At 36.7% G+C, this 25,603-nt stretch overlaps 1 protein-coding gene across 1 annotated transcript; it reads left to right on the top strand.

Moving 5' to 3' along the window:
- The first annotated feature begins 6,798 nt into the window (after positions 1-6,798).
- On the top strand, positions 6,799-25,366 carry LOC139721035 (G kinase-anchoring protein 1-like). Its single transcript, XM_071632365.1, has 9 exons — positions 6,799-7,071; positions 11,326-11,469; positions 14,448-14,525; positions 15,157-15,351; positions 17,146-17,259; positions 21,475-21,582; positions 22,485-22,548; positions 24,159-24,229; positions 24,830-25,366. The coding sequence occupies exons 1-9, from the start codon at positions 6,820-6,822 to the stop codon at positions 24,920-24,922; spliced, it is 1,119 nt and encodes a 372-aa protein (XP_071488466.1). The 5' UTR covers positions 6,799-6,819; the 3' UTR covers positions 24,923-25,366.
- The last annotated feature ends 237 nt before the right edge of the window (positions 25,367-25,603 follow it).

The following is a 25,603-nucleotide window of genomic DNA, read 5'->3' as shown; positions in this document are numbered from 1 at the left end:
CTCCTTACCCAGCAGTTCCAACACCAAAACTTTAAAAATTCATAACTTTTGCATCGATTGCCCGATTTTCCTCAAACTTTCACTGATGTGTTTTACTATATATGTTACTGCATTCACTCAACCCTCATTGCTCTTTGAGTTTACGTTCCCTTTAATGTTTATTATTGGGAGCAGTGATTTCAAACGTGTTCGAGTTGGCACATTTTGATGCCTGTGTGCAGGTCAGTTGTATCACAAAACATCCTACCATATAAATAATTTCGCAATAAAGCCTAAAAAATAAGGAAATAATTGTATAGAGATATAACTATTTTTCTCAGTAACCATAACTGCAGACGTCTTATTATTGTTCACATCTTGTATATTTAATAATACTCAACATTGATTATACTGACTACCATGGTTGTTTCTATCCCTGACTCATATCTTAAAACTATTTTGAAGAATCTCTATACAGCTGAGTTTTTCTTTCATTTGTGTATATATTCATTTATAGTGTATATACCAAAGTAGGCTTTAGAATTATGCAAATCATGTTGTACTCCGGAAACCAATGATAGCTTGGTCACAGTAATGGTTCACATTTTAGTATTTTTTTTTCTTCTTGTTCTTTGTTTATCACATAGGCATACCCCGATTTTCTTATCTGGCACCATTACATCATCTGGTCTTATCTTCTATCCGTTCTCCGTTTCTTTTTCACAAACACTGATTACTCGGGGCTTACAGCCAAACAAGCAAGCTTTCATGTATAGGTCCCGTCATACTTCTCTTTGATCAACCCCATTTCGATTTCGATGTCATTACATAATAACCTGTGTTATCACCATGTATATTGTTTGTGTTCTGCACATTGTTTACAAGGTAAAAGAACTTGTTTGATATCTGTTATAATGTCCATAAATGAGAAGTATGGAAATAAAAAATGAATTGAATTGAATTGAAAATTTGCGATTGGTAAATAATGCCCTTAACCAGCAATTTGAAGATGCATAATTTTTAAACTGATTGTCTGATTTTTCTCAAATCATACTTCACTGATGCGTTCTATATACTATAATACTGCATGTATTTCTACATTCATTGAATTCACCCTTAATATGTTTGGGGTATAAATAAGGTCCCCTTTGATTATTTGTATTCCCCCCCCCCCCTCTCTCTCTCTCTCTCTCCTGCTCTCTGAGTGTTATACGCAGCTATTTTAGTCCCCATGACGTCATCAACGTCTCATTCTAGATGGATACAGGCAATGTTTATGTTTTGTTGAATCATTTTTGGAATGGAATTCTTAAAAACTACATAAGCATAGGAAAGATACGTTCACATCCCATTTTGTTTGACGTCTGTATTTAGACCAAAATAACCGTATAGGAATGATACCCAAATGTATTTATGGATTGAGTGAATGCAGCAATGATAATTATAAAAGAACACATCGTTGAGGTTTGAGGGAAATCGGACAATCCATTCCAAAGTTTCATATGTTTTAAATTTTAGTGCCACCATCGCTATGCGGATGAGAAAACTAAAATAGTTTTACAGTGACGTCACAAAAATATCTTAAAGACAATTCATTATTATAGGTTGCATTTCTATAGCATGATAAAAGAGCACTTCACTTTCCTCTTTCAAACAGCGGGGGAATAATATTATAACCCTTAACGTATATATGCCAGTAATAATTCGACGGAATTCATTATGATTACCTTTCATCAAGAAAATTAAAGTGGAATTATCTCTATAGGCCCTATTTTCTTCTATCATTTTCCTGAAGTGACGTCACGAACCTTTGAACGGATTGTCCGATTTTCTTAAAACTTTACTGATGTGTTCTAGTAATATTGATGCATTCACTCAATGCACATAATATTGGGTATTATTCCCCTACAATCTCATTTCATACAAGGTGTTGGAATAGCTGCAACTCGTGCTATAATATGCAGCAACTTCTTGTAGCAACAGCCAATAACGAAGCGAGATTCTTAAAAGGGTACACTTTTTTTCAATTCAATTCAGTGAAGGTTTATCGACAATAAAAACGAACATGCAGCTAAATAGCTGAAATTGTTCATTTTACAATTAAAACAGAAATACAACATTGTAAACAATAAATATATATATTTGTTGAAATTGGCTATCAATATGAATAATAATATAAATAATATGACGGAAACACTGTATACAAACAGATAAAACATTAATATTTCAGCCCGGCCTCAAATCCCTGAATTTTGACCTAAGACCCTAAAGTTCCCATGGAAATTATCGACAAACAGTACATGCGTAAATATTTTCTTTTTTGCTGATTAAAACCCTTGACCTCTTTACCCTCAATAAAAATGCATGTATTAAAATTATCGATAATGGTGTACAAATACTGAAAAATATTGCACATTTATAGAATCAAATGATTGTAAAAATCATTGAGTAACTGAACTGAGCACGGAATAATTAAATTTCTGAACAATAAAATAATTAAGCTTAATTATAGATACACATCATAAACAAAATCATATGAATGTAAACAAACTCAAGGGCGCCGTTATGGCACAACATGTGGTTCTCCAAACAAGTCTACAGCACATCTCAAAATATATAACACTTGCCATTGCAGCAAGAGTTGCTATCATTGCAACTTTTCATGAAATGGATTAAGATTTGATTTGATTTGATTTGATTTGATTTGAGTTATTCACAAAATGCATACATACATGCATACATTATTCACAAGATGATTGATATTACAATGGAACTGTATGGAATTTCTGACTTCCAGCAAACGGTGAATTTCATCAAAATCAATCACTTTCACGGAAGCAAAAGGCTGGCGAAACAAACTCAATTGCCGCAGATGGCGTTCTTCCTTTCTGCCCTGTCGTCTCAACAAAAACACAAGTGGGAAGCTTGCACGCGCACGTATGGCAAGCCTTTTTTACATTTAAAGTTAATTTCTGATATCACAAATTCCATTTTGTGATATCATAAAATCAAATTTTTGATATCAAGAATTCAATTTATGATATCAAGAATCAAATTTGTGATATCACAAATTCCCATAAGTGTAGCACATGAACTTAATTTGTGATATCAAGAAATCGAATTTGTGATATCACAAAATCCATTCTTGATATCACAAATTCAATTTGTGATATCAGAAATTCGAATTAGTGATATCTAAAATTCAATTTGAGATATCACTAAATGAATTTGTGATATCAGAAATTCGAATCCTTGATATCAAAAATAGGTTTCACGTGAAAAACCAATGGTGATTCGTGATATCACAAAATTATTTTTTGATATCACAAATTCGAATTTGTGATATCACGAAATAAATTTCTGATATCACTAATTTGAATTTGTGATATCAACAATTCTTATTTGTGATATCACAAATGCGAATTTCTGATATCACAAATTCTATTTTGTGATATCACGAATTGAATTATTGATATCACAAAATCGAATTTGTGATATCAGTAATTCACAGGGAATTCGAGCGTTAGTTTTGCGCTGAAATTCAACTGTGAATTCGAGCGTTAGTTGAGCGCAGAAATACACGGGGAATTCGAGCGTTAGTTCAGTGCAGTAAATCCCTGTGAATTCGAGCGTTAGTTGAGCGCAGAAATACAAAGTGAATTCGAGCGTTAGTTTTGCGCTGAAAATCAACTGTGAATTCGAGCGTTAGTTGAGCGCAGAAACACAAAGTGAATTCGAGCGTTAGTTTTGCGTTGAAATTCAACTGTGAATTCGAGCTTTAGTTGAGCGCAGAAATACACAGGGATTTCGAGCGTTAGTTCAGTGCAGTAAATCCCTGTGAATTCGAGCGTTAGTTGAGCGCAGAAATACAAAGTGAATTCGAGCGTTAGTTTTGCGCTGAAATTCAACAGTGAATTCGAGCGTTAGTTGAGCGCAGAAATACACAGGGATTTCGAGCGTTAGTTCAGTGCAGAAAATCGCTGTGAATTCGAGCATTAGTTTAGCGCAGAAATACAAAGTGAATTCGAGCGTTAGTTTTGCGCTGAAATTCACCTGTTAATTCGAGCGTTAGTTGAGCGCTGAAATACACAGGGAGTTCGAGCGTCAGTTCAGTGCAGAAAATCGCTGTGAATTCGAGCATTCGTTTAGCGCAGAAATACAAAAGGAATTCGATAGTTAGTTTTGCCCTGGAATTCAAATGTGAATTCGAGCGTTTTTTTTTCTTTTTTAGCGCAGAATACACAGGGAATTGGAACATTACTTTTGAGCTGATATTCAGATGGAAGGTATATTATACTGCTAACTTTTTTTTTTAGAACAATGTTCAAAATACAAACTATATATGAGAGATTTACACATCCATCATTCCCTAAATGATCATCAAGGTATATTCGCTGAATTATTGCTACAAATCAATTATTTTTTTGCAACATGTTATCATGAATTCAATGATACTATGTTCACTTAGGGCCTACATTTAATTCATCGTTTTGGTCCTCAAATTGTCATCTATTACTACATTATTGTTAATCATTATACATCCCTCCCCATTTTTCGTGTGGTAATCCCCTTTATATACAGTAAGACTCTTCCACCAAATCGATGATAATTATGTGTGGTTGTATGTGTATGTGTGTTATAAAAGCATACCATGACACTTGTGTTTGTATTGCGGAAGACCGACCGAGGGCAATCACCCCTCTGGTCTGTGTATGTCAGCAGCGGAGAATAAGATAGAGAGACTGTGAGTCATGCAGGGTGCGAGAGGGAGTCGTAAACTTGTCAAATGTCCACCACTGGTGTCGGCTGGTGGTCACATAAAGCAACGTGTTTCTCCTAAAGACATTTTCTCACTCCTCAAAATCAGTCCTCCAGAACAAAGGGGTGTATCCATTAAGACCAATAGTGTTGGGTGTACAGTTTGCCTGCCCCAATATGTTTATGATTTTGTAAAATAATTTAAAGTGTAATTATATAGGCAAGTTTATTCAAGAACCAAAACCGGGGAGAACAAAACTGGAATGCACAAGCCCAAAAGTCTTCAGACCAGATCAAGAAGAGTGAAGATATCCAGATCTTATGAGGATTTTATGCAGCAGTATGCATGGCAAACAAACAGTTAGAATTTGTAGTAAGAAAAAAGCAGTGGTACGAAGGACTTCAATTTTGTTAATCTGCGCAATGAGAAATCTCTCTTATTAACTCGGAGGAGTAACAGGGGGAGGTCGGGAGAGAGTATCTTTCACATGACAGAGTAAAGAGAAACGCAAACAAAAGTTGTAAGTCAACCAGTCTCTGCCATATCAGTGGCGAGAAATGGAGAAAAATAAGAATATAATAATGACTTTGAAGTAATTGACAACATAAATCAATAATGGCATTTTAGATATGTGGCTAAACGATTTATTTTCATCGATTCTTTTAAAACCAATTCCTAATCACTTTAAATGAAGACGAGTTGCCAAAGCTCTTCATTTAGGGTTTTTTGTAACTATCGTTATATACTATGTAAAGATAACACCTGAAATTCCATAGGAATATCTGCGCTAAACTAATGCTCGAATTCACAGTGTATTTCTGCGCTCAACTAACGCTCGAATTCACAGTTGAATTTCAGCGCAAAACTAACGCTCGAATTCCTTGTGTATTTCTGCGCTCAACTAACGCTCGAATTCACAGTTGGATTTCAGCGCAAAACTAATGCTCGAATTCGCTGTGTATTTCTGCGCTCAACTAACGCTCGAATTCACAGTTGAATTTCAGCGCAAAACTAATGCTCGAATTCGCTGTGTGTTTCTGCGCTCAACTAACGCTCGAATTCACAGCTGAATTTCAGCGCAAAACTAATGCTCGAAATCCCTGTGTATTTCTGCGCTCAACTAACGCTCGAATTCACAGTTGAATTTCAGCGCAAAACTAATGCTCGAATTCACTTTGTATTTCTGCGCTCAACTAACGCTCAAATTCAAGTTGGTTTTCTGCACTGAACTAAAGCTCGAATTCCCTGTGTATTTCTGCCCTCAACTAACGCTAGAATTTACGGTTGAATTTCAGCGCAAAACTAATGCTCGAAATCAGATTATTTCTTTGCGAAAGATATGTGCTGAAATTCCATGTAAATTAATGATATCACAAATTGGAATTAGTGATATCACAAAATGTATTTCTTGATATCAAGAATGTGAATTCGTGATATCTCGAATTGAATTCGTGATATCACGAATTGAATTTGTGATATCACTAATTCGATTTCATGATATCAAAAATTGGTTTTACGTGATAAACCAATGGGTATTTGTGATATCAAAAATTGAATTTGTGATATCAGAAATTCGAATTTTTGATATCACGAAAGGGAATTCGTGATATCAGAAAATCTTTTTTAAAAGTAATATGGCTTGCCATACGCACGCAATGCGATTACTGAGTACTGAGTATTCATCGCGACATGTGTTTGTCAACCAAGCGCACCGAGCTAGACCCCAGTGAAAAGAATGCAATCGTGCAATGTGCTTTGGATTGCTTGTGCAATAAACTGTGCTGCATGCGCTATGTGTATGTTGCACCAAAAGCTCAGCAGTATATTTCTCTCTAACGTGTTCTCTTATCTTCGATGCAGAAACAGTTTGAGTTACAAATTGTTCAGTGATAAACAGTAGGCCCATTGCATCGTTCGGATCAGTTTAATAACACGTTGACGATAGTGATGATGATGCTGGTGACTGGGTGAATTTTCGCTGATTTGATCGTCCAACCATTGACGTTGCGTTGTTCCTCCATTACCTGGATCGAAACCCCTCGGACTTCGACCATCACCAGTCACTGCAACTTGGCTTCTCTATGATTTTTGAAGCTCCGTTATCTGACCGGACGAAAACCAGCAAAGTGACAATCATGGCAGCCATGCAACTGTCTTCCAGATTTGGTGTTTTGAAAATCGATGGCGATGACTCGCCACCAGAGCTAGATTCTGGTGAGGAGTTGGCAATGAACCAGAGGAAAGAGAAAGAGGCGAAATTAGCGGTGGAAACAGCGAAGAAGAAGAATAAGAAAAAGAAGAAGGCGCAACAGCAGAGTTCGGCTAAAGCTGAGGTAGAGTCTAGAGACTATGCCGTCTATGGAGGATGAGTAGGAGGGTCTAGTTTACTGTGCGTGATACTGATGGGCTGAGTGGAGGGCACTTAATAAATCCCTGGTTATTATTGCTTTGTTTGGCAATCCTAACAATTACTAACAAGTCAGAATTTCTAGTTTCTGCATATGCCTACATATAGACCCTACATGTAACATGTTTGCCCGACAAGACAGGTGAATACAGGTGAACAGTGCAAGGTCCAGGAGGGACTGGCTTATGGCAGTACTCGGTAGAGTGTAGTGAATAATAGATCAGCAGCATCATGTGCTCAGTGCAAGGTGCAGTACCAGTGCAGTGGGGATTCCCCGCGGCCAATTAACAATAACATTACAATGTCAGTAACCGCAGTAAATTTACCCCATTTTTTACATTAAAATCTACATATTGTACAGTGTAGATCATCTAGTACTGCACATGTCACATTGTCATTAATACACTTTACCAAGATCAGTCTGTATTTGACCGAAAGATCGGTCTGTATTTGGTTACAGGTCGTCGGGATTATGTTCCACAGAGACTGCGTCTGGCTTCATGGAATCCCCTCCTTTCTGCCATTAACTAAAGTTGAGGCCTATGGCCTATGCCTCTACACAGGAGAGCTGATAAAGTGAAAAAAAAAAATTCCTCTAGACAGACAGATTTTTCTTTCTAACATCACACATGTCGGGCGTTATTACCAGAGCAGAGCAGAGGTCAACCTACAACTGCTACCAGGCTGAACGCGAAGCACTTTGCGTAGGAGCGCCGCAGGGTTAAAAGGTCAACCAAGTTAACCTAAAGCCTTCAATCCTGTCATCTGTCTGTTATACATTGCTTATCAAAAAAAAACCCAAAACAATCGCAGTATTCCACATGCACTATACTCATTGAAATTTGATACAAGCAAGAGTCTATTCAATTGAGATTCGACCTGTTCTGGATGAAATTCTGGAAGCACATCTAAAAATCTAGTCAAGTCGAAGCATGATACTGATAGAACGATTCCAACCTAACCACATTCTCCTTCATGACCTTTTTGGCACCTGATGGGTGTACAGTATAGCGTACAATGTATGCTGCCCATAACTGCGACTGGCAGCCCCATTCGCACACGCTATGCGTATGGAGCTGCTGGTCGTAGTTATGCTGCCCACTGCTGACAACGTCTGATATGTCGCTTAGACTTGTACCTATAATGTGCATAGACCTGCGTGTCTGTGGCCAGTCTCTGTCTCTGTCAACTGTCCTCTATGGGTGCATAGTCTTTGCCCAGACCTGCCTTTGATAGTCTAATGTCAGCTGTCATACAGCAGTGCACGTTTTCCTTTGTCAAGAAAGCCGAACAGAATAGTTATTTGTACAAGTCAGTGAAAGTGTCGTAGTTTCCCGAGAAATTGTGGGAATTACAGGTTCTGGAACTTTTATCTCTCACCCAAGTCTTTATCAATGTTCAACCCAGTCTCGCACTTATATTCATCCACATAAGAAGTCCTGTTTTTTATGCCTCCGCCACGAAGTGGTGCCGGAGGCATTATGTTTTCGGGTTGTCCGTCCGTCCGTCCGTCCGTCAGTCCGTCCGTCCGTCCGTCCGTCCGTCCTTCCGTCCGTCCTTCCGTCCGTCCGTAATGAATTTTGTGGACAGGGTAACTACCAAAACCTTTTGAGGTATCCTAATGAAACTTGGCATGTATGTGTATTAGGGGGTGAAGTTGTGCCTATCAACTTTTGGGTGCACATGCTCAAGGTCAAAGGTCAAAAGGTCAAGGTCAAATGCTTAAAATTTTATAATTTCCCCCATATCTATGCAATGCCTGAAGATATTTTCTTGAAACTTAGTGTATACATGTACTACCCAATTAAGATTCTCTGGTGAAAGTTTGGGGTCATGAGGTCAAAAGGTCAAAGGTCAAAAGGTCAAGTAAAATGTTAAAATTTCACTTTTTTCTCTGTATCTTGGAAATTGTTCAAGGGCAATTCCGCGGTTAGTAACGTTACATTTGAACAAATTTAGATATTTGTTTTTACTACTAAATTACCATTTATTCATTTCAAGCCAAAATTATGTCAAAAACATGTTCATCATTCCCAGGTTTATGATACAGAAAAGAATGAATACAATCCAAGAAATATTACAATTTTTATGGCAACTTAAAGGGCTGGTTAGTAACGTTACGAAAAAAGGACATGACAAAAAAATCAATGTCTTGTAACAAAAAGTGTGCAAAAATTCAAGTTACTTCAAACAAAGTGTTGCATTAATTTCAATTATTGCATCATGACAAATGTTCACACAATGTTTTTTAGCAGTTCGACCAATAATTTCTTAGCTAGACCCCCAAAAGCATGGTTAGTAACGTTACGGTTAGTAACGTTACATTTGTCCGGAGTAATTCCGCAGGTCTTTTCACCCTTTTGTAATTGACAAAATGTCACATGACTTCTGGAGTATTTAAATGTATTTATCTTTTACCCTTTAGCAAAACTTTGAGGAAAAAATTTCAAAGGAACCCACTGTAATTTGCATTTAAGTGAATTTCAGCATCCCCAGTCCCACATGTACATTTTAAATGATGGTTTTAGATCTCGCGAAATCAATCAATATGAAAGATAAAATCTACTGAATTTGAAAGACCTTAATGATTGGAGAACATCCATGGCATTAGTTGATACCTAGATTAAAGAGTAAGATAAAGAGGCACATTTCTTTTATCCATGTCATGTCCACGTAACTGCGGAATTGCCCTCAAGGTATCTTCATGGAACATAGTGTATATGCATCTACTGACTGGCAGTGGTTATCTAGGGAATTTAGGGTTCATGGGGTCAAAGGTCAGGGGTCAAAGGTCAAGGGCAATACTTCAAAATCTTACTATTTTCCTTATATTTATGCAATGCCAGCAGGATATTTTTTTTTTCAAAACTTGATGTATGCATGTCTAACCCAATAGAGATTCTCTGGGATTTTTTTTTTGCCAAGAAGGTCAAAGGTCAAAAGGTCAAAGATCAAGTGAAAGTGCTGAACTTACTTTTTTCTCCATATCTCGGAAGTGGCTCAAGTTATCTTGAAACTTAGTACATGCTGAATTTATGTATGTTCTGCCTGACAGTGCTTCTCTTATAAATCAAAGGCCAGATGAAAATGATAACAAATTACTGTTCAATACAGAAATTGCACTTTTTCTCCATACCTTGAAAATTACTCAGTGCATAAACTTATGAAATGGTCAAAGTCAAGCTAAAGTTCTTAAATCCCCAAGTACATGCTCTCCAATTCATCCAATTAAACATAGGTCAAGGAAGGTAAACATTCAATACATTTGTGACAAACATGTCATTTTAATATTTTGCCAATTTTGTGAAAATGTAATCACACATTGTCCACATGTACTATAGACCTATTAGGAGAATCATGCATTATGGCGGAGGCATACCAGTCGCCATAGCGACATTTCTAGTTTAATGATAAATCTTGATGGTAGATGCTTGTATAAAAAGTCTTCTTGCAGTGTTTGGAATGAAATATATCATGGTTGAAGGGGAGCATTATACTGGTGTACTTGAATATGAAGGTGAATCAACAAAGACACAAACGTGCCAACAAAGAGATGGTGGAGTGTAGAGCAGAGTTGTTTTTTTTAAGTGAATGCCGCAGAGGTTGTTCATTGAGCACAGATGTTCATTGTACCATTGAATCAGTATGAGATGTAATCTTTTTATGTCATCACAGGGTGCTACATAACATTTTTTTTACCGCTTGCCCAATTGGGCAAGCACATTTTCTAATTGTTGCAAAACACTTGCCCAAAAGTGAATTTTACTTGCCCAAAAAGAAAGTCCAAAGATATAAGAAAAGGATATAGAAAATCACTTGTAAAGTCAAGTGCTTGATAAAACACAATCATTTGAAAAAACAGCACATGTGCAGAGTAACAAACTTGGTTTGATAGAGTGTTGGTGTTGGATTGGTGAGACTTCTTCATGTAAGTGTTGGGAAGTAAAGATGGCTTAAGTGTAAAAATGCTTTGCTTGCCCAATTCAGGCAAGCATTTATTCTCATTGTTTCAAAACACTTGCCCTACTTTGATTTTACTTGCCCCGGGCAATCGGGCAAGTGCTTATGTAGCACCCTGCATCATAACCTCTTTGACATTGTTGGTTTGCATTACAGCCATTCATCAAGTGATAGTTTGTCATGGTTTGGGATGTTTTTGTATGCCCTAACAATACCACAGCTCCGAGAGATGGCCTTCACCAAGATTTCCAGTGTCCCCAAAGCTCTGGCATCAAGTCCTCCGAGTGCAAGGCCAGAAGTCCTGAAGATTGGATCTCCACCTCCAGCTAGGGACTGGGAACAGTGGCAAGATCGGGACCAAGAGGTAACTGGCACTCTTTCACTAAGTATCCCAGGAGCTGTTAACAGTACCAGTAGTCAGGAAATCAGAATTTGAACACAGTATTGTCATTTTATGTCTCACCGTTTTTCCTTCTCCATGTTGTATTTGATATAATTTCAAATCATCAAATACATTTGATCTGTGGTACATTTGTGTAATCAGAACAAGCATTCTCTGCTGCAGGGTAGCAATCAAAATTACATTTTTTCCCACCACAATTATGCCAGTATTATATTTTTGTGTAATGGACAATTTTAATCAATAATGTTTGTTTGTTGGTTGGTTTTTTGACCATTATATAGCTACAATGTACGTTTTATAACTAGATTGTAATGTTACAATATTGTATCATACATTGTACCAAACTTAATCCACAGAAATTGATCCAACTTGACCCTTTAACCCTAAAAAGACTGGGCTATTTTGGTAGCTCGAAAGACTGGGGGGGGGGGGGGGGGGGCCTAAAGGGCCCCCCCTTAAGATCTCGGCCGTGGATCGCACGATCGCTGCGGAAATTTGCACAATGGTAGTGTGCGATGTAATCTACAAGATCGTATATTTAAATATTCTAAAATAGTTTTCTTTTATTTTATTTTGATTAATTATGCTAATTCATGCGAGAAATCAGACTTTTTTATCTAAATCAGTAAATAAAGCTCCAAAAGTGCTCATTTTTGGTCTAGATATTCTTTGTGGCATTCTTAGCAAATGTAATTGAAAAAAAAATCGGTATCAAAATTAATTTCTTATCTATTTTATTGTTTTATGAATTTCTTATGTATTTCTTTGTTTTTTCTACCTTTTGTTTTTGTTGTTTTTTTCAGCAAAATTTGTCGCAGACCCTTTTTGAAGCATAATACTACTAAAACAAATTGATTTTAGCCATTGAGAGAAAAAATAAGCATATTTATATGAACCATGTGATAAAACTCAATTTGTATTGACTTTGTACACAAAATCACATTTTTGAGCCATTTTCGGTCTCACGTGCATGTATAAAAAGTTATGTAACTTCAGAACCGTACCCCCGGGCGTCACAAATTTGGTGTCAAAATGTGCGGGAAACTCGAAAGAAAAAAGTCATAGAGCATCGCGGCGAGAGCATTGCATGTTGCAGAGTAATCGCGCGAAATGTCGAGGGGGGGCCTTTTAGGCCCCCCCCCCCCAGTCTTTTTAGGGTTAATAATGTGCTTTGTTTGCTTTAAAAGTGTGCACACTGGAGTGCTTTCTTCACCTATTAACACAGCTGTCTTTGATTATAAATTGTTGGTGAATAGAGATTACCTAATCCCCCTAATCCCTATTGTGCCACCATGGCCTTCTTGTTTGGATTGAGGCATATTGCTACACTTGATTGAGCTTGCAAACTTGACAACAAGGTCAAGCTTGGATTTATTACTGAACAGTGATGAAAAGCTTGGCAAGTTAAGTGTTTGGGCACGAGGGTTAACCACCCATCTCTGGAATCTCCAGATTAGGTTCTGGTTTCTGTGAGATAATGAAATGTCACTTTATGTTACATTGGTTTACCCTTGTCTTTATGTCCGCGGTAATAGAACAGGGATTAAGAGCCTGCACAATGTTATAGAAATTTGCAAGACCATAGGTTTGTGAGGGTTTCAAGTAAATGACTTTATATAATGTGAATATTTTATTTGTAACCAAACTTCCCATACAGACATCAAATTTTAAACTGGCATCAACCAAAAGCTCAAAGTAGGGTTTACTTTAGGAGTACATACTATGAACAACTTCATGAATTTCATTTCAGAGAGAAAAAAAAAAATTATATTTCATTTACTGAAATTTAGAGTATCAATGGTTGGGTGAATGCATTTGTAATCTTACAGTGACTACACACGATTGAGCAGTCTTGGACTGTACTGAAAAAAGGTTGACACTTTTCATGGTGTGGAAATTTTTGAATATTTTCTGCAACATTAAACTGAAGCAGAGAAGTAGGCCTCCATGTGAAAGCACAAACATTTTTCACTTGTTATATCAGTATAAATTATTTTATATTTTGATTCTGCAGATTTACAATGTGAAATTCATCTGTTTCAGCGAGGTGCTTAAAAAAAATACTCAACAAATTTCCACTTTTACAGTATGTTACATTGGTGTTACTGGCAATGCTATTTTTTTGTATGCTAAATACATGTGTAGGTATTTGCCAGCGACTCCTCTGCCCTGTTTTAACAACAACAACAACAAAGCAATAAATGCAGCATGCTACCTATACAATCAACACATTATTTTTTCCAACCCAGCAAATCACCTGCTCATCCAACACAAATTCATGTATGGGACTATGCAATATGACACTGAATCATGTAATCGCACACAGAATGCTAGGTTCCGCAATTGAGTTACAACTTGTCGTTTGTCATCAGCTACTTATCACTGTTATTTCCTTGCCAATATTGAGATTAAAGAAAGTCCTACACACAAAGGGCAGGGTGAACAAATAGGTTTGCTTAGCCATAGTGACCTGCCCTGCATGCATCACACAACAGGGCTATCTTGATCTTGGATGCAATACATAGCCATCGTATAGCAAGCTATGCGACGTGTGTGAATGAAAGTTTTGTTTGTTTTAGTCGCCAATATCGGAGTGCGCGTTATATGGTGCACTGTCCTATCACTAGCGAATGTGATATGAAGGAATGTATGCTCTGTGATGTCTCCTTATGATGCCGACAAATAACTTTAGCACTTTTAGACTGCTTGCATAGTCTTCATTTAATTTGGATTTTGAAGGAGCACACAAAACTTGTGGTCATTTTGCAGTGATACCGACATGTAGCGTAGGTATTGAGAAGTACATGTAGATCCAAAATAACATGGTCTTATATTTTGTATCATAGAATGTACAAAGTGTACTTGCAAATCAGTTGAATGTGGTTTACCATCGATATGTCTCTGGATGTTCAGCATTGCCACCCTTTCCATCTCCCCAGTTCATAGATAACCAGTACCAACGGGATATACAGAGGGCCCTTCTTCAGAGCAAGATGGAGTTTGAAAGACAGAAAAAGGTAGAGGGTGTAAATACACGTATGTTAAGCATGGGAGTTTACGCACCTGTGTCGGACATTATTTATTGCGTCAGTATCAACAGAACCTTTCCAGACAATGTTTTTTTTTTTTTTTTGCTTCAATGCTGAACTACATTTGTAGGCATAACATCCCAATGTGCTTTGTGTGCAGTGGAAAATTGTGATTTGTAAACTTTACTTGGCCTGTGGTTTTCAGTTGTAACCAGTCCAAGGTATTGTCAATGAAAAGCTTTTACTGAGTTAGTGAGTATGAGCAAATCTGTTTTTCTTTTTTTTCTTTTCTTTTTTTAATTGAGTTGTATTTCAAGAGATCAGATAGCTGTCTCAAAAAAAGAACAAAATAAAATAAAACAAAAGCAACTGTAAAAACAAAGCAAAAATTTCCAGAATTTGTTTGTTGGTTTTATATGTAATGAAGATTTTTGAACTTTCATCTGCACTCCAATGTTAATATGAGATTCCCGGTATTGATTTTAAATTGCTTGAAAGAGACAAGACCTGATGGTAAACCGATTTGATGGTACACAGTTTTATGACTGGCTTGTAGATACTTCAAGAAAGAATCAAACATGCGACAACCCTGCTCCTGTGCTATATTTCTGTTATGCAGTTCATGGAGGAGGTAGGCCCCGCCATAGAGGAGGAGCCTGTCCTTGTGCAGTCAATGAATCGCAAGGAGAGGAGAAAACACCTGCAGGGCAAAGAGAAGCCACAGCCAATGACGTTGCAAGAGTTTCACAACCAGGCAGAGGAGCCTGCTAAACCATGTGGAGATGTCGGTCTGGACGTCATAGATCTCCCACGGGTGAATATTGTTGCCCCTGTATACAAAGGGGGGGGGGGGGAGGGGGAGAAAAAACAAAACATACCATATAATATTGTGATTAAGACAACCAGTCAATTTATAATAATTATAGTCAAGCCTGTTTAAAGTGTTCACACAAAAGAAACAGCAGAGTTGGTCTTTGTAGACAGGTTGCCACTATATTAAATTCACAGCTGTGTTGAGTTTTATCACTTTAATTTTTTTTTTTTTTGTAATATACATTACACTTGTCTACTGCACACAGATCAAGTTTAAATGTCCTAATGTGTTCATGTCTTATTTGAAAAAGAAGTGAATTTATTTGGAAAATTAAGATTATAATTTTCTTCTGAGTATAATGGTAATCAAAGGAAAGCTTTGATGCAAGATGAAGTTTGTTTTTGTTTTCTTTTTTTTTTACAAAGAGAAAACAAACAAACGCACAATAAACTCAGTTTACTGAACATTTGGATCAACCTAGAATCATTGGTTATATAAGACAATATTTTTCAAATTTGGTTCATGATTTGTAAAATGGTATTGACCCAAATGCTATAAAAATTAATGTTAGTTTGTAGCTACATTAAATACAACATACAATAGATGGTGTTCTTTATTGTTTCTGATGAGGTAGAATTACATTTTTATTCCCAGTGGATAGATACTATGGCTTTGATGTGTCCTATGCATGGTCAGGCAGAAAAGACGCCTCTTGCTAGTGTATGTGTTCCAACACAAGATGACAATCAGTAATTCTAGAGAAGGGGAATTCTATGAAAGGGAGGATGGAAAAAATCATACCTCATTTTCTAGACCTCCTTTCTGCCTGTTTTACAACAGTAACAGTTGTTAGATAGCTTGTAGGGGCAGAGTATCATTTTTCTTCTTGAGATGAACTGTCACTTCATTTGTGACCCCCCCCCCCCCCCCCCCCCCCACAAAAAAAAAAGAAAAAAAAAAGAAGAAGAATGTAATAAAAAATGAATTAAAAGTCACCAGACATGAAGTTCAGTCAAAGGCAGATTCTATTAAAACAGAGTAGTTTTATTACATATAGATAATGTACTGTTGTATAAATCAGTACAAATTGACTTTATGAACCTATCAAAATAATGCAAAGAAAGTACAAACTTTTGAAGAACGTTTTATGCTGAGAAAAGAGCCTTTACTGTCCAGGGTCTATACAAGAAATTATTGATCTCGCAAAGCTGTGCTCTATGTAGTGAGTGGGACAAAAATATGATGTAAAATTCCATAGCAACCAAAATGGAGGGATTATCAGATTATGCTGACATTTTGCACACTGTAAATATTCTGGTCATGACTATTACTAACTTTCAAAGCCGTGGCATCATCTTTTCAAACATTATGAGAGTTGAAAGTGAAGAGTGTGAAAAGGGTTTTTTGGAAATGATAAGGAGCACCTTAGACATACCTAATCACATTATTCTATTAAAAAAATGTTCTAGAAAACCTGCAAAAACAAAAAAAAAAACAAAAACAAAAAAGAAAAACCAACCCAACAAAACAGGCAATACACTAGATGTTCCGTTCCATTTATGATCCCAAACTGGAATTATGTAGAAGAAGAATTGCTCTTCAGCAGATATTAAAAAAAAAAAAAAATTCAAGATTGACTAGGTTGATCCAATTCACCTGTTCCGAGTCCTCGCGTAAAATCATGCGTGAAACTTTTTGTTGGGTTTTTGATGCTTGGTGACATTCAGTTACTCATAAACTTATTGATTAATCATTAACTTATAATATATAACAACTGATTGATCTATCTCTCAGCCACCCTCACCAAAAGAAAACAAAGAGATCATGTCGAGTGTCAAGGAAGAGCTGAACAGAGTCATGGCCAAAGAAAAGAAGAAGAGCAAGAAAAAGAAAGATTCTGAGTCAGAGGTATGTACATCCATATTTGTGTGTCATAAAAAAAAAATCATGAACCGGATTGCATTTCTCACCACTATTGTCCTTATGTGAGTTGGAATGAGAAACTTGAATTGGATGCAATTATATTTATGTTGAGCATGTGTTCAGTACAGTAGGGATATATCTGTTCAAGATTCTAGAATGATGTTTTGGGAAAAGAATTGAACTTTCGAATTGAATACTGATGCAAATGATCTATGTTTACACTGGTCGATGATTGGTGCAATCGTGTGACTCGTGCAGCAAGGATCAAATTTGTTATATTGCGAGCAGTGACATCAAGTCAGGTAGTATAATTCCAAAATTTGACTTACTGCCGGCCAGGCTAGAATGAAATGATGTGCATTTATATAGACTGTATAATATAACAAGTACTGCCTTGTAGTAGACGGCGAGTTGTCACAATATTTGGGCGTTCTTAAAATTTTCTGTAGAGTTTGATTTTTTGTGCTATTTCCCTTATTTTAAGGGTGCGGAAAGGGAATCCACCTGTTGCCATTTTTCTAAATGACATCTTCAGCCAATGCCATGGCAACAAATTACTTTATATAAAAGAACTTGTATTCTTCATTAAACATAAAATATGCTGTAAAAACCAAAATATGTCAGTATAAACATATCTCTTAAATTATATTAAAAATCACTATTTTCTGTTGTCATGGTTACCTCATAACAATGCATTTGCCATGATAATTAACTAATAAAAAAATGATATTTTCATGAAAAAGCATAAAAACATGACAAGATTTAGTAGCATATATATTGCAAATTACTATCATGACTATCATTTTTTCCACTATGTTCATCTCACATCATATTCATTGCTATAGCAAAAACATTAAAAAAAACCCCTGCTTTTTAAAGAAAAAGGTATGTTATTAAAAAGGTAAGAAAGAATAAAAATGAAAAAAATCAATATGTAGAGCACAAAAGTTTAGTCAGCTTTTTCAATTTCTAATCATAATATACCTTTTGAAAGTCTTTTATAATTGAAACCTTAATTATTGGTTATAATAAATATTCAGCATAATGGTTGCCATTGAATGGCTTAATGTTTAGAAAATAATATTCTAAAGAAAAAAGTCAAAAGTATGGCTCTAATTTTGAAGTATTACAAATTAACATGACTATCAGCAATATATAATTCTGTTAGTGAAACATTTCTGTTGCTATGGCAACAGCATGTTAAGGAATAGATTTTTCAGAATAGAAATGCCTGGGGGACAAAAAAAAAAAGTACAAATGTGTACACACACACAAAAAAATGTCCCAGGTTTCTGATCATGATGTGCTCTGAAAGTTTGAGTACAAAAAAATCTCAAGTCTCTGACTCACGGTTACCTCCAAAATGGAGGCTGCCATTTAATTGTCTGAAATTTCAGAAAATAATTTTCATTAAAAGCTAAAAATATGATGTAATATAAAAGTTTTGTGCAATTTAGCATGACACTCTGCAAATTTTGTTTTTGCCACGGCAGTTCAGTCCCTATAGCAACAATGCAAATTGCTCTTGGGGGAGGTATCATAGCCCTTATCAGGTTTACAAATAGACATTGAAGATGAAATGTAAAGGAATATTAATAGTTCACTATATAATCTTTTAAACAGGTTTTGTTAATCAACATGATCAATGCAATATAATCTGTTTGGAGCCAAAAGGGTGTATCACTTGAATAGAGTAAATAACTGAATGCCTTTCTTTCTCAAGAACTAGGCAAAAAAAAAAAAGTTTTACATTGCAGTAAAGACATAGGAACTACTTTATAAAGCATAGATAAGGATGATTAAATAATATGCTTGGATATATTTAGGTTAAAGATAATTTGCCAAATATCAATCAGAGAGACTGTTTTTTTTTTTTTTATCTTAAGGATGTACGTTTCACATCGTTCAAGAATACCTTAATTAAATTAAAGATGAAATGTCACTTCTGTAATCATATCCAGTTACTACAAAGAGTCTGTCTGCAAAGTTAGCCCTACCAAGTCAAATGAACTTGCTACTCATCAAACTCGCTGCTCCTACAGTCGTTTTATGCTTCCTTTTCTTCTAAGGTACAGTTGTAACTTTTATATTAAAACATAGAAGCATGTTATTTTTACAGCTGTATAATGTACAGTTCTAATCCAGATTTCTACAAGACCACCACTTCATGCAGAGTGTCTGTTTGCCAACTTTCCTGGTGCTTCACCTCCATCGCAGTAACTACACGTATGACACTGACTCTGGTGCTGGCAGTACACTCAATAACACAGGAACAAATTTGTCATTGCATTCAGACCATCCAAACTGGCAAGGGTCTGGAACTCTAGGATTCTCTTCAAGATGTTGCTGCCAGATAATTACTTGATACCTATGTGTACCTCTTTCCAGATGCTCATAACAGGCACCTAGACTAGTGAGGTTCTGCTTCTTGTCAACCTTCGTATTCTGCAAAGTTCTTGAAGAAGTTTCATAATGTCAGGTGTTCATTCTTGTAATGTTCGTATGCCCTTGGGGCAGGCAAAGTGTGGGTCAAAGGGTCTGGAACTATAAGATTCACTTCAAGATCTTGCTGCCTTTATTATAGCCTGAAATCATGCTCTTTTCAGGTGTTCATACCATGCACCTGGCGTTGGGGGCAGGTTATCGACACCCTTCAATGGGAGATTCAGGCTTCTTCCAACCTTCAGTGATTTGCTGGCTAGCTTTCATCCACTCCTGTGATTGCGCCGTTTCTCTAGGACTGCCTGCTTGTTTTGTGATCATTGGTCCGAAGATTGGTGATAAGATGTATCCAGAATTCCTACTGCGCGTGGGTTTGATTCTTTTTATCCAGATGGACTCTTTCTCTATTCTTGGCCAAAAATTCTTTTCAAAGGCTAGTATTGTTGCATTATTCCATCCAATATTGGGTTCTGTGTTGAGGGTGTCTTCAGCCAAGGCTGAATGAGAGAGGTTATTTAGCCTAAGGGTACTTTGGAGTTCCACACCCTTGTCTGCTGTGCTGTGCTTGAAGAAGTACCATCTGTGTTGTTCTGGCCTTGTGATATTTATACTCTTTCGGCAGAAGAGTCGGCACAGAAATTCCTCACAGTAATGGAAAGTGGCTGAAGGTGGCTCTTCTGAGATCCCAAATTTTGAAATTGCTTCAGTCATTTCAGGTGATGCATACATAAATGCCGTATAACAGGTACGCTAACATTTCCCAAGTTCATATAGGTACCCTGTTGTGTCGCAACCTGTCAACACATGCCATTTTAATGATGAGAGCCTTTGCCTTAGGTTTGCCCATCCAGTCATAGATCGGATTTAGATTGACTGTCTTGTGACTTTCCCCAGTTTCAGTGATGACTGACACATCACTTCCCAGTTCTGCAATCTTCCCGAGTGCCAGCAAGAAGGCATCTGTGTTATGGGAATAGTTGTTGATGGCAAAGCCTGATGTTGCCAGAGAAAGTTGGGTATCGGCTTCTTTTTGTGTATTGACTGGCGTGGTTACAGGAAATTGACTGTTATGAATTACATATTTGTGATTCACCACAACCACGTAGTCAACAGCGCTGTAAGCCAAGAGGTACTTAGACAGGTACAGTGTCAGGAAATGAGTTTCTTTCTCCTACTCGAGCAGAGGATTAAATAGCAAAAATTATCAAACTCTACAGAAAATTTTTGAAGAACATTAAAAGTCACCGTACTATTGCCTATTATTGTAATACGTAACAAGAGATTATATACTAGATGTGTGATGTGTCATCGTAAAAGCCATACAGTGTCAGGAAAATGACAAATAAATGGAAATTGCCAGGTATAAATTTGTCAGATGCTAAGCTGTAAATCAATCTAAAATTTGTTGTACTTCATGACAAGTATTATTTTTTTTTAAATAAAGAATCAAAAGTTCGAAAACTTTAACTATTACATTGCCAAGTCCACTTTAAGCACATTTTCCTTTATGATCCCTGACTTAAAATGTGTGTGGGTAAAGTGAGGACACACAGCAAATCTGTGGGGGAAAATGTCACTCCCACGGGGATGCCACATGTCTTATTACACCACTAAAAAGGCAATATCTGTGTAATGATATTCTCTCACAAGGAGTGGTATATTCTTTCTGTGGATAAGTAATTTGCCAATCTGGATCTTGAGGCATTGCATTGTCATAAGTAACCATAATTGTTAAATTTTATTTTCTGTAATTACTAGAAAGCAGCACAAGAATTAGACAGCATAAGGCAAGTCCAGTATGAAGATGAACTGGAGAAGAAGACAGCTGAAATATCACAACTCCATGAACTCATTGACAAGTTAAAGGTTTGTACAACTGTATTTATGACTCCTCCACATTTTTAAAAACATCACTCTGTTTCACCTGCTGTGTTCACATATTTCTCAGTTGCGAGCGAATCAGTATTACTCTGCTTGTGTGGTTCAAAAAAGGATTGAAAAATTGCCTATGAGATACAAATTGTACATGCACTACGTAGCTATCTTTCCTATCCATGTCAGTTTCATAGCAGCCTAATGGTATATATCATTCTACCTTTCAATAACTTTCTTTCCAATCCAGGTCAGTTTGATATCGGCAGCATGACATATAATTTTACATTTCAAGACCTTTTAGTTAGGTGTGCTTGTTAATTGTTTCATAGTTTTGTTTGAGACATGGTGACTTTTTTTGTGGGGGGGGGGGGGGGGAGTTGATTAGCCTTCTGCTCGTGTAAATATTTTGGGGAGCCTAAATACAAAAAAAAAAAAGAAGCCTGGATTTACAGTTAGTTCCAAGAGAGCACAAGAGATCACACCATTACAGGACATAAAGAAAATGACAGTGGGGTGATGATTTCGTAGTAAATCTGTGTCGAGTGTCAAAAGCTAGCCCACTTTATTGAGGATATTCCTGCCCCCCCCCCCCCCCAATCTATTAGCAGAATGTGCTGATAATTGACAGGTATTCCTGTATCAGAAGATGTCCCAGTAATACATTTTGCATTAATGATTATATTTAGGATGACCTTGAAAAGAGCAGCACTTTGCTTATTAAACTGGAATGAAAAAGAGAAAACCTTTAAAGCACATCCTAGTGCTAGAAGTGATCTTTTTTGTTGTTTTTTGTAAAGTTCTTGGTGCACTTCACGTCATACATTTACATGTATTCAATTCAAAATGATGGCAGATAAATGTCTTGTTTCATGCTTGATTCCCTCACAATTCAGGAAGAACTAGCTCAAGTGAAAAAGAGGAATAAACAGCTTTGTTTCATCATCGGGCAAGGAGAAAGTAAGTATTAAAAATAGCTTGTTGAATGTACACGATGTCACACTGATATTAAAATGATAACTGTTACTCAAATAGTTAATTTCAAGTGTTGCAGATGTATCTGTTCTTCTGTCTGTAATAAATTTTGCGGACAACATTACCTAAGAACCATTTGAGGCATACATGTATGTGTGAGTTGACAAGTTGTGCCTCTCAAATTTTGGGTGCACATGTTGAAGTTCAAAGGTTAAGGCAAAAAATTACACTATTTCCTCCATGGAAGTGACTTGATGTATGTAGTTAAGTATTCAACTTGATATAAACATGCAATTACCTCACAATGATTCTGTAAGAAAAAAATTTGGTCCTTGAGGTCAAAGGTCAATTGAAAATGCTAGAATTTCACTTTTTTGGGGATATTTTGAGTATGGCTCAAAGTATTGTTTATGAAAATTGGTGTTTATGCATCATAAAGCTTTGCCCTGTGTTTTCCTCTTTTTGTTATTTTCATTTTTGACTCTCTCCTGTCGGTTGCCACAGCCATTGTGCTTAGGGGTTTTCTATCTATCCATCTTTATGCCCCAGATCCCTTAATGGGGCATTCCAGACAAGTTTAATCATTTCACATCATGTAGTACATAAATCGACACCTCCATGTGCACATTTGTGGAATTTATTGTGGTTCTTAAGCAGAGAAACAATACTTTGAAAAACAAACAAATTACACTCAACAATGATGATGACATATTGTCGCTGGGGTGACAAGATTTTGTATCTGCAATTTTGGTGAAAATGACTTCTTTGGACTATTAGTTAAATAGTGGGTTAAGTGATGTCCTGTCCTAATCCCAACTGTCTTACTCCAAAAATGAAGCCACCACGCCATTTCAAAGGAAAGGCTATCCCATTCGCTATAGTGCTTTGACCGCCGTGTTTTATGGCTCTCCTGAACATTTGACATTTTGTAGATACGAGGTCTTGTCGCCCCAGCGACGAATGAGGCTCACATATTTCAGAAATGTAGCAGTGTAATTCCCATTATAATACTGCTAGCTTGCAAGTTCACCTATGTATAATCTATGCATGCCTTCTTCATTTGTTCTGCTTCCTTGAGCCCCAACTCATGCATTCTTATGGTGAGGCTGCCATGTCATCATCCTTGTTCATTGCAATTTGTTATGAATTTTGAAGACATTCTTATTCTCATCCTAATCATTATAAATCCTGAAACTCTGTACTCAGTTTAACTAATTTATAGTTTTTCAAATATAAAAATCTGAAAATCATCTGGAGGTCTCCTTTAAATACAATTTAAGTATATTACCCTTTGATGATGTAGTACTTGACCCAGGTGTGCTACATGACGTGTAGATGACCTGGTGAGATGATGTGCTAAAAGGTCAGAGGTCACTGAATCCATTGTCACTGAGAATTTCATTTTCCTGCCAAAACTTCAGCTAACATTTTGAATCTCCTTACTTGCCTATCAGAAATTTTGTCCTCAGCAGATGAAATTTTCCAAAAGTATGAATGTTTACAGAATGGGAGGGGTGCTACTTTACCTCTAAGTGTTTTTGACCTGTTAATGAAAGAATGATATATTTGTAAGTTCTCTCTCTTTCTTTTATCAGTGAAAGATAAGGCAGATGTTCTACTTCAAGTTGAAGATCTAACGACAGTAAAAGATGAGCTGACTGCTGAGGTCAGTAGCTTCATTTTTTGCCGCCCATTACACTGATGTGAGAGAGTGAGGGTTGCTACATCCCTCCTCCTTTTCATATTAAAGCCGTCAGTGATGTAATGGAGGAGGTTTTCAGTGTGTTGTCTTGATAAAGTCCTAGGTGTAGACAGGTTCTCTGTTCACCACACAAATGGCAGCCGGAGCATCAAATAATCTTTCTCATCCTCACTTCAAAATTGTCAATATATCGTTTTGTCAGAAAAAGTTGTTTGAACAACTTTCGTTACGAAATCAAACGAAGTCAGTAATGTGACAGACTGTGAGATTCCTGTTGTATACTGGAGAGTAGAAGAGGTAAAACTTCTTCCAAATTGAAGGAAAAGAAAAATAAATCAAGTATGAACCTACTCTGGATTGTCACATAATATAAATACCTATTCATTAAATTACACTGTTTGCCCAATATGCATTACATTAATTGCCTGAACTGCTTATGTTGGAGCAACCATATAATTAATGATTACCTATTTCTATTTCTTTTAGGAAAATGGCTACCCTCATATTGATATACATCGTGTGAAAGCTGATGCTTTTCTTCTTCTTCCTTGATACCTCTTACAGGTTGCAGAACTCTATGGTGCTTTGGAGCAGGAAAAGTCAAAAGTGTCCAGTCTAAAGTCTGAACTTCAGAGACTACAAGAGAAGAAAAAGTAGCTCAACAACTTAAAAGACACTGCTTCATGAAGGAGGGTAAAGAAAGAACCCACTCGAGAAATCCATGACGAATGGATGCGAGGACAATCGGAAGTTGCATCAATGATGCAGCCAAAAAACAATTTGCATGCTTACGACAGATGACTGACGCAAAGCAGAGGATACCATGTTATGTAATATGTTGGTGATGTCGCGAGTACAGAGCTGGTGAGGAATCTATGCCAAAATGTGAAGGTGATTTTCATGTGTGTAGCAACTGCAAGAGGGAGCGGCATCATCCACGAGAACTAGAGGAGCATCTTCCGGTGTAGCTGCATCACCAACATTCATCCACTCATCACTTGGAAGAGGAAGAGCATTTGCCCATGTTCTGGCTATGCTTGTCCTCTGAATTTCTTCAATGCTACAGTAAAGCCATTTGATGCCCTACTATTTTGATTGTCATCCCCCCCCCCCCACCCTTTTACCCGGAGACATATGTGACTGTGCATCACAAAACCAACAAAAGGTCTCATGCCCTAATATTATGTGAGGACTCAACATAGGTGAAATGAATCAGCCCAGTCAATCTTGAGTTCTTCATATTTTCTGAAAAGCAATTTTTCTGCTTATTCTAAAGTTTAGGATCAGTAAGTGATGTAGAAGGTCAGTTTTTAGCAGTTTTTTTTTTGTTTTGTTTTT

The sequence above is a fragment of the Diadema antillarum genome, unplaced genomic scaffold, assembly GCF_040938485.1.
Source record: "Diadema antillarum isolate AM-2024a unplaced genomic scaffold, OU_Dant_1.0 scf00000137, whole genome shotgun sequence".
Lineage (NCBI taxonomy): Eukaryota > Metazoa > Echinodermata > Echinoidea > Diadematoida > Diadematidae > Diadema > Diadema antillarum.
This window is presented reverse-complemented; position numbering and strand designations above follow the sequence as displayed.

Excerpts from the sequence above, each read along its gene's own strand:
- LOC139721035 (XM_071632365.1), top strand. The coding sequence starts at position 6,820 with ATGATTTTTGAAGCTCCGTTATCTGACCGGACGAAAACCAGCAAAGTG. Across the intron at positions 14,526-15,156 it reads AGTTTGAAAGACAGAAAAAG|TTCATGGAGGAGGTAGGCCC; the intron begins GTAGAGGGTGTA and ends TCTGTTATGCAG. Across the intron at positions 22,549-24,158 it reads CATCATCGGGCAAGGAGAAA|TGAAAGATAAGGCAGATGTT; the intron begins GTAAGTATTAAA and ends TTCTTTTATCAG.